The sequence below is a fragment of the Rhipicephalus microplus genome, chromosome 4 (assembly GCF_043290135.1).
Source record: "Rhipicephalus microplus isolate Deutch F79 chromosome 4, USDA_Rmic, whole genome shotgun sequence".
NCBI classification, from domain to species: Eukaryota; Metazoa; Arthropoda; class Arachnida; order Ixodida; family Ixodidae; genus Rhipicephalus; species Rhipicephalus microplus.
This window is the reverse complement of record NC_134703.1, coordinates 125,510,366-125,524,654: the sequence shown is the minus strand read 5'-3', so window position 1 is coordinate 125,524,654 and position 14,289 is coordinate 125,510,366. Positions and strand designations below refer to the sequence as shown.

At 44.7% G+C, this 14,289-nt stretch overlaps 1 protein-coding gene across 4 annotated transcripts in view; it reads left to right on the top strand.

Annotated features, from left to right (window-relative positions):
• The first annotated feature begins 8,736 nt into the window (after positions 1 to 8,736).
• The window catches only part of CCHa2 (neuropeptide CCHamide-2), a 37,035-nt gene continuing 31,482 nt past the window's right edge, over positions 8,737 to 14,289 (top strand). For 3 of the 4 annotated variants that reach the window (XM_037423408.2, XM_075893633.1, XM_075893632.1), the window contains exon 1: positions 8,737 to 8,860. In XM_037423408.2, coding sequence (XP_037279305.1) covers positions 8,782 to 8,860 — 79 coding nt within the window. In that variant the 5' untranslated portion in view covers positions 8,737 to 8,781. The remainder of the gene's footprint in view (positions 8,861 to 14,289) is intronic. The other variant, XM_075893634.1, reaches the window with a different exon arrangement.

Here is a 14,289-nt window from a genome sequence, read left to right as displayed (position 1 = left end):
AGCACTATCTGACCAGAAAAGGTTGCTACGTTAAAATCGCTGAGTAACCTCCTTGTTTTTAGCAAGGTTTAGCTAGGGTTGTGCCGCATTGCCATGAACTAGCAGCGGTAAAAGGTTACAGACACAAAGCGCAGGTCGTAAGAGAGTGCGCGCGTGCCGCTCCGCTAGTCCGGCCGTGCCACCTCTCGTTTAGTACTTGGAATGTCCGCTGGATGGCGGTACTTTTATATAATGAAAAAAAAAAAAAGCGAGATGGTAATACTTGGAGTCTTCACGAAATGGACGGACGGACGCAAGGATGAATGGACGGAAGCAAGTACGAACGGACGGATGCTTCGCCCCGCTCATCATCATGCACTCCGCGATATGCTTTGATTTTTAGGTGAAGCTCCTTATAGTCTAACCTTGTCACTAGTTAGGCGTAACCGAGAGAAGAAAAGACGAGAAAGGGAAATGGAAGACCATTTTTCGTCTCATTTACAGAAGGCGTTACTCTGCCGCTGCTCTCCGATTGGCTGCTGCACGCGCTTTGCCCATGTGCGCGAACGAGTACCTCTCTCAGTCTCCTGGATAGCCGCTGTACGTGGCGGTTCGTTGGCGGGGCATGTATGGGGCACAGCGGCGGGTGCGTTGAAGACGTTTGTACTCGACTTCCTTGGTTCGCGTCCCGTCGTTGTTACCGGCGCGCCGTCTGCGCTAACGAGTGCCTCTCTCAGACCATGACCTCCGAGATCGCGGGTGCGCGGCGTGTTTCTCTCCGGCCATCCCAATCGCTGCGCCCCACAGCAAAACCAACGAATATCGCCTCGCGCACCCGGCTACCGCGAGAGGGTGAATTGAGTGAGGGTTCCGGCGGTGGCTGAGACCATGACATACAGCAGGGCGCAAGGGATTACAGCGTGTACATAGTTTTTTTTTCGCCTAAGAGCAAGAATCACCGCCAAGATCTTCTGGCTGAACTGAAGAGAAGTATTTTAGGGGCGAAGCTCCTAAACCGGCACCCGTTTGTCCCTCGTAGTCGTAGTGCGTAACAAGTGTTACATTTTGACCTTCTATGTGGTGCCGGTGAGAGATTTCTTCTGTGCGTTGTTGAATAATAAAAAATTCGCAGCGTGCGCGTTAACTAAAAGCCGAATTCTCCCGTCTCTCATTTCCCATTAGCAGCCATTGGAATGTACATTGAGCACTATCTGACAGGAAAAGTTTGCTACGTTATACTCGCTGGGCTTAACCTCCTTGGTTTTAGAAAGGTTTAGCGAGCGTTGGGCCGCAGTGCCATGAATACAGTGAACTAGTATATACCGTGAACTCGAGGTGGTTAAAGGTGGAAAGTAGACCCGAAGCGCAAGCCGTAAGAAAGTGTGCGTGTGCCACCTCTCGTTTAGTCCTTGGAATGTCCGCTGGATGGCGGTGCTTCTATATGGGGAATATATGATGAAAACATGCGAGATGGTAATACATGGAGTGTTGAATAGATGGACGAACGGACACACAGACAGATGCATGAATGGACGCATGAACGGACGCAGGGGCGAATGCATGGACGAACGCACGAACAGACGCACCCACGGACGGGCGGATGGACGGTCACACAGACGGACGCATGGACGGACGGAAGCAAGAACGAACGGACGGACGAATGCTTCGCGCCATTCTCCATCATTCACTCCGTGGATGTGCTGCCAATTTTTTTTTCTGTTGCTGCATTTATTTTGTCCAATTCGCAAAGAAAAACATGACAACTGCTGCATTTTCTCAATAGGTAATTGTAAGAAGATAGCAATTCGTTAGTGGCAGCATTTCTCTTTTTTTTTAGTTATGGTCCGTTTTGTCTAGGTGCTAAATACCTCGATTTGAGAAATATGAAGTCATTCCAGTATCCCTCCTTTCCTCTGGAAACTTGTATAGGGGAAAACTGCACTAGCGTCGTTGAATCGTATTGCTCTCCTGTCCTGGCTCATAATTTTTACTGTTATATCGTGTATTAATGAGGTGTTCAACCGAAGCGCAGTTAAAAAAGAGCAAATTGTCACTGCTATGTAACACCGCAGTGTTTTATACCAGGTAAATCAAACTCTGAATGAGTAGTGTGTACATCTTGAACAAGCAAAACATTTCGATGTTAGTTCTTACATTGTCAAACGTATCCACTGAACACCGTTATATTTAAAGTGCAAATAGGTGACCATAAGTGATCAAAACGTGCCTGTAACCAGTCCGTGGTCGTCGCAGAACGGGCGACGTTCAGTCTAGACATAGATGCATGGCGACCACCTGCACCCTCCTCCTTGTATCCTGCTTCTGCGGCTCGACGAGATGATTCTTGAAGCGGCGTTACATTGAAAAGGAGCGCTAGTTCCATCAAAGAAAAGAAAAAGCAACCATTTTATCCGAGTGTAAACCATGAGCGTAGAACGCGGCACTCTTCTGACTTCGGTTGTTGATCGGGCTGTCTGTTTTTTCTTTTCTTCGCCAGGGCCATCCATACTACACAGCTTGCAAACTTCGAAGTAAAGTAAGTTTCCAGTACATGGGGATCTCTTGCAGTGGCATCGCAATATAAGTGCTCTAATATGGGTGGCGCAAATCTGCAGTGAAAAAAAGTCTATTCGAGAATATGTGCGCCCAACCATTGACTTTGCCTCTCGTACACTTTGGCCTGACATTCCCAAACGAATACGAAGTTATGTAAAAGCACAAAATCATTTTTTTATCGCCGAAGCCTTTTCGATCATACAAAGCAGCGCCGCGGTGCGGAGAAAAGAGCGGGCCACGCCCACCTCGGAAAACACGCTGTCTCGGTGGGATTGGGGTGGCTGAAGAAAAACCCGCTGCACGCCTGCCATCTCTGAGGTCATGCTCAGTCTCCTGGATAGTCACTGTACGTGGCGGATCGTTGGTGGGGCATGGACGGAGCAAAGTGGTGGGCGCGTTGAAGACGCTTGCGCTCGGCGTCCTTGGCTCGCGTCTCGTCGGTGTTACCCGCGTGCCGTCTGCATTCTCAAATGCGATCGGACGCATGCGCGCATGGACGCTTCGCCCCACTCATTCACTCCGGGGATATGCTGTGATTTTTTAAACACACAATTGTAAGGCCTAAGGGACGGCTTTCAGCTCTCCCATAGTAGATACCGAGTACTCTAAACCGTATTGCTCTCCCGTAGAACAGTACATCGTACTCTGATTCGTCGTGCGTTCTAAACTCAAAAGTGTGAAAGGTGCATGGAGGACGGCTTGCTGTATAGCGTAGTAGAGTACAGAAGGTACTCTAAACCGTCAACCATTTTCCCAAACACACACCAACAAAAGTTCCCTTTGTTACTACCCTGTCCAATTTGAAATATTTGCAATTTATATGCATACGCTGAAAAGCCGATGTCACGGAAGACCACGCTGTGAGAAAACATTGTTACGAGGAAGACATACTCAGCAGGCTCAGACTTGACAGAATATATATGTATTTACAACTGGTTAGTTGAGCTGAGCTGCCAATACGAAGAGCTCGCGTCAGTCTACCTACTGTCATCCTCTTTTTCGTCATGTTGGTCGCTATGCCACTGGTACATAGCAATATCGCAGCATTTCCACGAAGCGAGAAATGCTGATTTGAATTTTGAATTTGAATTAAGATATTGCGCAACATGGTTGCGAGGAGACCAGGCGGAAAAGCTGCACTGAGGATCTTGAGAAGAACCTGGCCACCTCACACACTGAGCAGCTACAGCAGTTCAAGACATGCCCTATACCTAATGCATGAACAGAATAGCAGAAACAGTAAGCAAACCCGGTAAAAAATAATGAACAGGGGTATTGTGTAAACATTTGAAAAACCGAGGGAAAAAATACCCGTAGTGATGAAGACGGCAAAAAACAAAAAGAAAACAACAAGTGAACCTACGGCAAAACAGGCAATCATACGAATACGTCACGTAGGCTTTTCAGCGACAGAGTGGATACATGGAGACCGTTTTCTTTGTGCAACCGATTTAGAATAGTCGGTAAACAAAACTGTAGCATTTGGTCACCGTATACAGTTCTGTTTTTGTTGACAATCCAAAGTTCTATATGACGACATTTATAAAAGCAATTATGGTGCTGTAAGGATGCTAGTTGTATTGAATAGTCATAATTCTTAATTTTTCTCAGTCTGTACATGCGACAAGGCCTATATGCATACAAAGTTTCAAGTTTTATGGTACTAATCTTTGTGGACAGAGTAGCAGTATGCCTAAGATATGGCACCCTGAAAGCAAGGCGTATAGCTCTTTATTGTTTTTGTAGTGCCTTGAGTCGCTGAACATTTTATAATGTCGTGGTCCTCCAGACTAGAATTCCGTATTGTACCAAAGAAAGAAATATTGAACCATATAAAATTTTAATAATGAATGCGGGAAGATAACTGCAATCGCGACGATAGTACCTATTGCTCTAGATAATTTACCAACTAAGTAGTTCACCTGGCAATTGCATGATATAGTTTCAGAGAAGTATACGCCAAGCGATTTGAAAGACCGCAGAATTTTTATTTCAGTATTGTTTAATTTAATGGGGCTTAATTGAAATTGTTTATTACGCGGATGAAACATTTCTGCTTTTGTTTTACCTACATTAATTTTAAGATATTTGCTTGTTGCCCACTTGTGTATACTTGCTAGCGTCTGATTGGCTCGATTTGACATTTCAGAACACAAGTCACCCTCAAAAAACGTACTTGTATCGTTTACACAAATTACGCACTTTGCCGATGGGTCAACATTTACGATGTCATTTATGTACAATATAAAGAGGTACGGACCCAATATGCTCCCCTGCGGGACGCCTGTTGTGGCGGATTTCAACTCTGAATGGTCCCCAACTATATCTACGAATTGGCATCTGTAATGAAGGTACGATGTAATTAGAGAATGAGCTACGCCTCGGATACCATAGTGATGAGTGGGCGAAGCAGTGGGATATCGTTTGGTATTACCGCAAAGTTACCTGCGACACTGACCACTGACGCGTGTAAATTAGTGACAAAGTGGTGTACAATTATGGCATAATGGTATACGATGTGTGGATTTGTGGGTTTTGTTTTGAGTTCGTTATTATTACTGCTTTCCGCTTTGTGGTCCGTGAAATGTAGAGCCAGTGGTTCATCCATCGCATGGAGCCCGAAGTTGGCAATGACGAGGTCTATGCACGTTCCCCTGGTGATTGTATAGGTTGTTTCCAGTCATACGAAATGCATCGTGCAGTGAATCGAAATGTTCGAACCAGTCGTTGTCCGCGATATTGAAGTCTCCGAGAAATGCGAAGGGGTTGTTCTTGCACTTTGTTCCATAATCGAGCGTGGCTAAATTGATGTGCTTTGCCTCGGGAGTCATTCGGGGCCAAGTATATTGTCATAACGATGGTTCCATCGGACGCGTTTATTGCAGCGTGTTCGCCGCTGTCAGATTGGCTCGTTTTTGGTAGGTTGTGCCCTAAGCTCCGAGTCCGCGCTTGGCTTGTTTTGCTGCTACTGCTTCCAGAGCTCCCGTCTCCTGGACAGCATGTCGGAGTACCCGTTCAGCCAGCGCTTAGCGCACCCATAAACTCCGAGTCCGCAAGGAGTTTTAGATGTGAAACATCTAAACACTTTCAGTTCGGGGCCGGGTATTAGGAGATTTAACACTGCAATCGCAATGTGTGATTTGTCGACAAATTTGTTTTCATGAGTTTGCACTTCTATACGATGAGAAATATTAAAACTGTCCATTCTATCAGGCACCAAATTAATTTATCATTTTTATCTTTGCCAAGTTTAACCTGTGTACACTGTTGGTCCGTGCATTGTGCGCGCTGACGTGAAGGAGCTGATATGCGGCAGAGAGCCCAGCGAAATCCTGAAGCTATAACCACGCACGTCGCTGAAAAAAAAAAAAAACGAGAAAAAACATTGGTGCATCGTTTGTGTGTGTACTACGTAAATTACGTTTAGTATCGTCCTGCTTTTGGCAGTTGCTTGGCTTCGTTCAAGCAGTCGGTAAATGCGCTGGCATGAATGAAATTCCATAGGCGAAAAAAGGGTGCAGGATTTGTTCATAAAACTGCACTTCATTTGAGTTAAGTGCAGAGCACACTTTGCGTGTTGTTTAAGCAACATCAAACATCTATAGAGCCTATTTTATATAGTTCTTGAGAGCGTTGTTTTCTTGGATTGCTCTTCTACATAGAGCCCCACCGCGGTGGTCTAGTGGCTAAGGTACTCGGCTGCTCACCCGCAGGTCGCGGGATCGAATCCCGGCTGCGATGGCTGCATTTCCGATGGAGGCTGAAATGTTGTAGGCCCGTGTGCTCAGATTTGGGTGCACGTTAAAAAACCCCAGCTGGTCGAAATTTCCGGAGCCCTCCACTACGACGTCTCTCATAATCATATGGTGGTTTTGGGACGTTAAACTCTACAAATCAATCAATCAATCTCTTTTACAAAGAGAAGCTTCTTTAAAATTATTGGAAATAAAAATCTTCACTCATATTTAAACTTCCTGCAATTTCTTGTTCTATATAACTACTTTATGAATTCTTGATTTGATGGGAACTGTAAAGCTTCGGAGCATTCCACACTAAGTTCCTCACTTAGTTTTCTTGACGACCATGTATATAGAAGTAATCGCACCGAATGATTCTACATCAGCGGCTTAATTGCAAGATTCGCCAGATGCCCTTGTGCGGAATGCTGTACGAAACTTCGCCCTGCACCGTCTTTCATGGCGTTCGGATTTATGACTACTGAAGTTTGAGCGAAAATCCCTAACGTTTTCATTCCGCTAATTGTACTCTAAGTATTGTACGATGCACAACGAAGATGTAAAGCTGGAATCGCAGTTTGGGGTTTTTTCGATCAATGACTGGTGGCCTTCCTGATGATAGGTCTAAGAAAGGATTGTTTTTTCTTGATGCCGTATTCTTCTGTTCTATAAAATGTGTTTGTGATTGTCCGAAAGTGTTTACGAAGCTAAAAGGAGATAGCATTTGTAGTGGTTTAATTGTTATTGGTTGGCGGCTGCCTGGAGGCTACAATATAATGGTTGTCCAGCATGTATTAGCTAATTACAAAAATCGTCTTCCAGCTTTCATCCTGCACTTGCGTCTTATATGAAACATTACACTGCAACTGCCCAACATGAGCATGCCGGGACACACTGCTGATCTTGGACGGCGCACGAGAGTGTAATATTTGACGTTTAAGTGAAACGGGGAAAGAGCAGCGATTGAATTAGTGAAAGCTTGTCTCTTATTTCTTGCCGATTACCTGCGCTATAAACTGTATTCCTTAATTATACTGCGGCTAGCAAGCTCATTTCACGCTGTCAATGTGTAGCGTTCTGTAGTTTCCACATGCATATGCAAGATCAAAACTGAAAGTCAATTTCCGTTATTAGCCAATTAATGCCGAGCATACATACACCATCCAAACAGGCGCCAAGCCATACAGCCTAAGCAACATCGTCTTTCAGCTTTCGTTTTATATGACTTCAAACGCTCAGAAAAGCATTTAAAGGAACAGAAGATTGGCGATTTAAGATATTTAGTCAGCTGTCACAATTACAGTACAGTATACCAAATCACAATCTGACTTTATTCGACTCTCATTCAACCTGCCTCATAATGCTCAGAAACTATATGACAGCTATAGTTGTCTAGAAAACACCTCTTGTAGAGGAAACAAAGATCACCATACGGCAATTCGAAATTTTACGTGAATTCTCATACGTCTATTGGATGATAGCGTGATGTTGCAAAGTAGAAAAAGAAACAATTGAGATGAGTATGTTACTATTCAAGCATGTTTTTCTTTCTTGTGTCAATTTGTGCATGATAAACAAGGAACGACATTTTCTTGGTTGGAGAGTGGCACAGAAAAAGGATGAAATCTGCATTTCGTAAATCGGGTGATGAGTTGTGGCAAATGTTCATACTTGTATAGCACAAACGTCACGCACCCATTTTTGCTGCAATTTCCGCACACAAGCGCAGGTCGAGAACGAATACAGTAGAAGACGCAAGCGCCGCATTAAAGATATTGTTGTCTTCGAGGAAGAGCCGACCGAGCGACAACAATATGTGCACACATGTACGCATGTAATCTAATTAAGGCACGAGGGGCCAGCGACCACGTACGCCCACACGGATTTATCGAACACGATAACGTAAGCCTGTTGTTTGCATTCTCATGGAGGGCAGCTCCTGTTTCATCTCGCTTTGTTTTCTTCTCTGCCTTCTTGATCGGACCGCGGCTTGTTCTTTAGTGCCCATAGACTTGTCCGTCGATACAGGAGGCTTCACTTCGCTCCGGCACAGTGCCACATAGCTGATTCCCAATTCATTATTATAATACGGCCGCCCGACAGGCATATTTATCGTGGCAGGCCACGGAGTGGCTGGACAAGGTGAAGGAGAAGACTTCGTGTTTGCGCCGATCTAAATAAAAGTGCGCCCTTTCATCATGTTACGACGTCGGTATCGTCGCCCCCCCCCCCCCCCCCCAGCCTTGCTTCCACGAGCTGTTGACTTTCGCGAGGCTATATCCACGTCCATCTTCGCCATCCGCGCTCGGCTGCTTAGCTGGCCGTGCGCTTCAATGGGCACCGAAGCTGCGTTCGAAGTACCTGCGTAATAATGGTAATGGGCAGGCCTCTGTGACCCCTCTTTTATGGAGTGATGAGACGGGCATTGGCGACTAGTTATAAAAGGGACCACAGCACGGGGCTGGGTTTGTATCCCTGACTGCCCGAGCAGAGCACCGCTTCCTTGAGCATGTGTTTCCAGTCGTCCCTGTCTGTCTTGTTGCTGTGCTTGGCTTTGCTAGTGGCCAGCGCCTATTCTGCAGCGTTTGGTGAGTCACACCTGGAGCTCTGCGAGTCTGAATTTCACGGGACTAAGTGACGCGCACCGTTTTTTTTTTCATATGTTCTTTATGTTGTCTTAGAGGATAACGCCGACAATTGTCACGAGGATACAATCGAGGCAAATATTCATCGTCTGTAGAAATTACCTCGTCGGTGGTGATAATGAATGTGATACTGCGCACGAAGTGTCTACTCACTGCGGACGTACCAGAATCTTGAAAGAGCACTATTATCCAAGTACATGAGAAAAAGGACGTGAAGGACTTGAAAAATTGAAGGCCGACAAGCTTACCATTCATTGCCTATAGGCTGTAGTTACAAAGGTAATATAGCTATAGATAAGAGAATTCGCGCCACGCTAGAATTCGAACAATGGAAGGGCCAAGCAGGATTTTATGCTGGCTCAATAGGCCATATTCAAACTACCCATTAGGTGATAGAGACATGCACGGAATATAGAACCACTTTACATATCCTTTTTAGATGGTGAGAAAACAATGGAAACGTCAGTAGTCATCAAGGCGCCACGGTATCAGGGAGTAGAATAACCACATATAAAAATACCGAAATACTGGAAGAAATCTGTACCGGCTCTGCAGCCAACGTAATTCTGAATAAAGAGAGCAATTAAATTTCTATGAAGTATGCTGTAAGGCGAAGATGTAAGCTGTCTCTCTGATAACATGATCTATATAGGCTGCTTTCAGGGAAACTACGCTGAGCGTTGGTTGATGCGAGTTTAGTCTTGTAATTACATGTCTTGTGAAGTAGCACAAGGACTTCCAATGTCTACTGACGAATGCTTGAAGCTTGTAAATACATTAGTTTCTGCTACAATTACACTTCCGCGATGTTGGCGCTCCACGAGGCTTGTTTTCCATTGGCAGTCCGGGACAGGATGTGACCATGCACTCACGACCGCTTTCAAGAAACCACCTCATCGTGTCCTGTGCTGAGCACTTATAGATAGCGATATAACTAACAAAATGTCATATTAACTGAGTTGTTAAGTGTATGTACCCGTGGTGTCGAAAGTTCGCACGGCACTATCTATGCGCTTCTCTCGAAGCATGGCCTGCGAACAATCTCAAAGAGAGGCTCGGTATCTTGGGCTGCCGTTAGAAACTCTTTGCGCAGCAGTAGAGTTTTAGTACACGTGCACGGTGTTTTTGTCCTTTGTAATTTTACCATAGCCATGACGAAATAAATAATTTGCGATATTAAACTCCAATATGCACACCATCGTCCATGTTCCGGAAAGCCGGGGCCACCAGGTCTGCGGGTCGTTTCTGAATATTCCGGGGAGGATTTTTGGTGCCTCCACTCTCTTAGAACAGAAACCTTGCTAGTTCAGTGGCTTGAGTAACGCGCTACTGAGCTTAAGGAAATGATTACAATATTCCGCCATGACGCGTCCACATCTCAAGCGAGGCTAAGCGCAAAGAAACCCGTGCTTCGGAGCACATGACCTCCGGTGAAAAAAAATTCCCGAAGTCACTCATTACTACTTCACTTAGGATCGCGCAACATGACTTTGTAATGTAAAAGCCTTGAAATTAAATTGAAATATACGCAAACACTTCACCAATTGTACGCTTCGTCAGTTAGTTGTTTACGTATATAGTTAGCTGGCCCTGTATTGTTTAGTGGGGCAGAAATAACTAAGGCATTGACGAGATCCGCTAGGTAATAGTTATTTGAGTATGTTTTGGTGGATATACATCTTTGTTAGTTCTGTCGCGAGAAGTACCTTTATAACTATGGTAATTACCTAGAATATGCTAAAAAAGCAGTGATGTTCGCTATGAACACGATGATAGTAACACTCTTTTATTTAGGCTTGGTGTAGTAATGCACAGTGTAATGATCCTCCATTTAAGCTACCGGACACGGTCACAAATTTATCGTGTTCAGGCTTACCTAACGATGCCGTAATTTTTGGTGGAATTATGAAGCCTATTAACATAAAGCTTGTATTATTATATTATGGTAAAATCACTTATCATGTTCGTTGGCGTAGGGTGCTTTGCATATTTTCTTTTTAACGTAGCAGCTGACTAGCGAACTGCGCACTAATGTGGGGAAACTTTCTGCTGTAGTCGGTGCTTAGTCATGCTGCCGTTTTTTCTGGATGTACGAAATGAACTTCACTTTATTTAGAAATATTTTATTGATATAGTAAACATTGTACTAGCATTCGCTTACAGCTAAAGTATGTTTCACAGAGATTTTACAGCTAGACAAGAAGATTATTCAATGCGTAGCTTATTCGTCTTTGTTTGCCTCAACCAAAACTGCGCTTCAGGAGTTTGGTATTGCCAAAATGCAATGCTTGCAGAACTTCTGACCTTTAGTTTTTTTTTTTCACTTGCTTTACTTCAGCCGCTTATTGTTTCTAACAACTGCTTTATCCAAAACTCGTACAACAAGTGTGCAAGGAATACTGATTCATGAAGTATGCCTTGTTTCCGCATCAAATGCAAAATCCTCGCACTTCAGCAAATGAATGAAGGTACAGTCAAAGTGCTTGCGTCAGCAAAAACGATTGTCCCTACTTTTGGCTTCCCTACCTTCATGGGTCATACCATTCCATGACTGCGCTTTCCCTTAATTTATACAATGCCGCTTGTGCAAAGTCATTCTTTCATGCGCATGTAAAACCGATAATACACTTTAAAACGAAACTGAACACGTCCTCTGGGTAACGATATGTGCTACGCTCACTTACTAGAGTTCACGAAGATTTTCAAGCATGTAAGTGATATAATCCCAAGCCCTCTATGCGTGAAATATTGCGTTCACCTTTCATGAACGTTAGCTAGTCTATAGAAATTTTGTTTTTATCTCAAAATGATACGTGGCGTGTTGCCGTTGTAAAGGTATTTGCGAAGATTATGTCAAAGAAGTGCTGAACAATCATTCATACGCATGGCAAAAAACAAACAAACAAAAAAACGTGACTGATTTCTCCATCACAAGAATCAGTATAACACGAAAGTAAAAAGAGATTCGAAGAAGTAGTCAATATTGCGTAGTGATTACGAGACTTAGTACAGTGCCTGTTGGTGTTTGGCAGCTATCGCACCTTCTGATGTTGACGCCTAGCGGTACATCTCCATCGCGACGACTAACGCCTATGATAATGGTTTAAGCATTGTTGTTGCAGAATTTCTTTAACCGACGCCAGGACACAGTATATTGCGAATCGCGCGTAAAGATGGCTTGAACACGCACGTAATGAACACGGGTGCCGTGCACTTCTTCGAAGCGTCGTCTATTCAGGAGGGAAACGGTACGGCGTGCGCTCCAGAGCGATGTGGAAACCTATATCCTGTGCTCATGCATACCACAACGCGCACCGCGGAAGGAAGACGTCCGTAGCTTTAACCGCAAACACGCGCAGGTGTTTCAGATCCCGCCGGCCTCCGTATTGTTCCACTATAAGGCACCACATACCGCTGCAGCTTTGTTAGTCGGTGCTATACATTACTCGAAGTAATCGGCGGCGAAATACCGTCGGTGCATGTGGAAGTTGCACTGCTCCGTCAACGAACCAAACAACATAACCATAGCATAACCAGAGACACATAACTGCGTGAAAGGGGACTCCCCGATGCTATTGCGCCCAGTGTTTGTTGCTACTATCGAGACCCTTAAACCATGACCTCTGAGATTGCGCGCCGGCGCGCGATCTCGGGCGACATGGTTTAACTGCGTCGTTGTCGAATCATTGTTTTATCGGCGCTAGTGTCATACCGCATTAGCTCTGTTCAACGCTCAAAGACGGTGGCACCGCGCCACCCAGCGAACAGAGAGCACCGAGCGAGAGAGAATGTGCGAGACATATAAGGCGCGTTTGTAAAGTGCCTTTCGCCTACTTTGATAGCCCAGTCGGTATAGATGTCGGGCGCATACCGTCGCGGGTCGAGAAGTCGGAGGTTCGATTCCGAGCTATGCGAACACGGGAGTTTTATTATAAAAGTTTGACTTTCTCGTTTGATGGGGTTAATTTTATCAACGTTGTATTCGTTATGGAAGTACCTCTCTAAAGTTTTGGTGGACCACGGCGTTAATTTCGTGTTAAAATACGTACAACAGAGAGCAGGCCCTATAAAAGCCGCTCAGCCTAATATTGCAGCAGTGTGCATAGTAGAAGTTGACAAGCCGAGTGCAAAGTTTCCACTTTCTCAAACGCCCTCTTTTCATGCTCGTATACACACTCACTTTGGAGGGCCGTCAAACAGCAGATTTTTCGTCACTCAACGGATTGCCGCAGTTGAACGATAGCTGACATAGGCCAGGATTGGTTTTTGAATCAGATGCTTCTTGACACGGGGTTCCAGCTGTTGCCGTGCGCCACGCCCTACGTTGTGCTAAAGTTACACAGTGGTGACACTGGCGCGCACAGAATTGCACCGAGAGTGTGCGCTCAAGTCGCACGCTCGAGGTAAACAACGCGTGTGAGAAGTGGCTTCTCTTCTCCCGTGCCATCCTTTCCTGTGTAGCTTCCAGGACGCTCGTTGGGATGAAAGAAGAGAAAAAAGTGCGTACAACAATTCGTTGCAACTATTCACTCATTCTTGACGAATTCACACACCCCCTCCCCTAAAAAAGATTTGCAGCATTTGATTTGCGAGGCAATAAACTACGATACTGAGGTGAATCGATGATTACGTGATAGAGTGAATTAGGACCCTTTAAGCTGCGCAGACTTGTTTTTACCCCAAAAAGCCTTTTAATCTTTTAATGTGCATGGTGAAAATACATGCCATATGGTCTATCTTAACTTGATTTGCAAGTTTAAACCTGCTGGACAAAAGCACCACCTCGCATCGACCTGAGTTGTACAAGTGTGTAACACAGGGCATTCGTCTGGTCTAGAGATGGCAAGATTACCCCTGAATTGTAATTAAATTAGATGTACTGATGATTTTTCTAAGATTTTTATCAAATTTATTTACATTAGACAGCAAACTATAGCAGGTGGAATGTAATGATATAACATTATCTCATAGTTCATGAGGCTAGTTCAGAGCTATTCCATCAATCATTCACTAACTCATGCAAGCTTTATACAGCACATATACAGAGGAGTTCTAGAGATTTCTGTTGCATCGCAAAATCAACTGTCTCCTTCCCATGCTTGAGGTTTGCCACTGTCACACATGTCCCGTTATGAGGGAGGCAATCGCCGGGCTAATTCTAAGAGCCGAAGTATCGGCCCCCCGAACCGCACCACGAAAGCGTGGACAATTTAAGAGTGGTCCTTCTTGGTGCGCCAGCGGACGCCGGCTGTGGTCCAAAGAACAAGTCAGAGCCGAGAGTTGATAAACAAAACAAATATTATATTCTCAATAATGGCAGATCAGAAAAACAATACACCAATATGTTCACTCCACAATAGTTACATACAAAA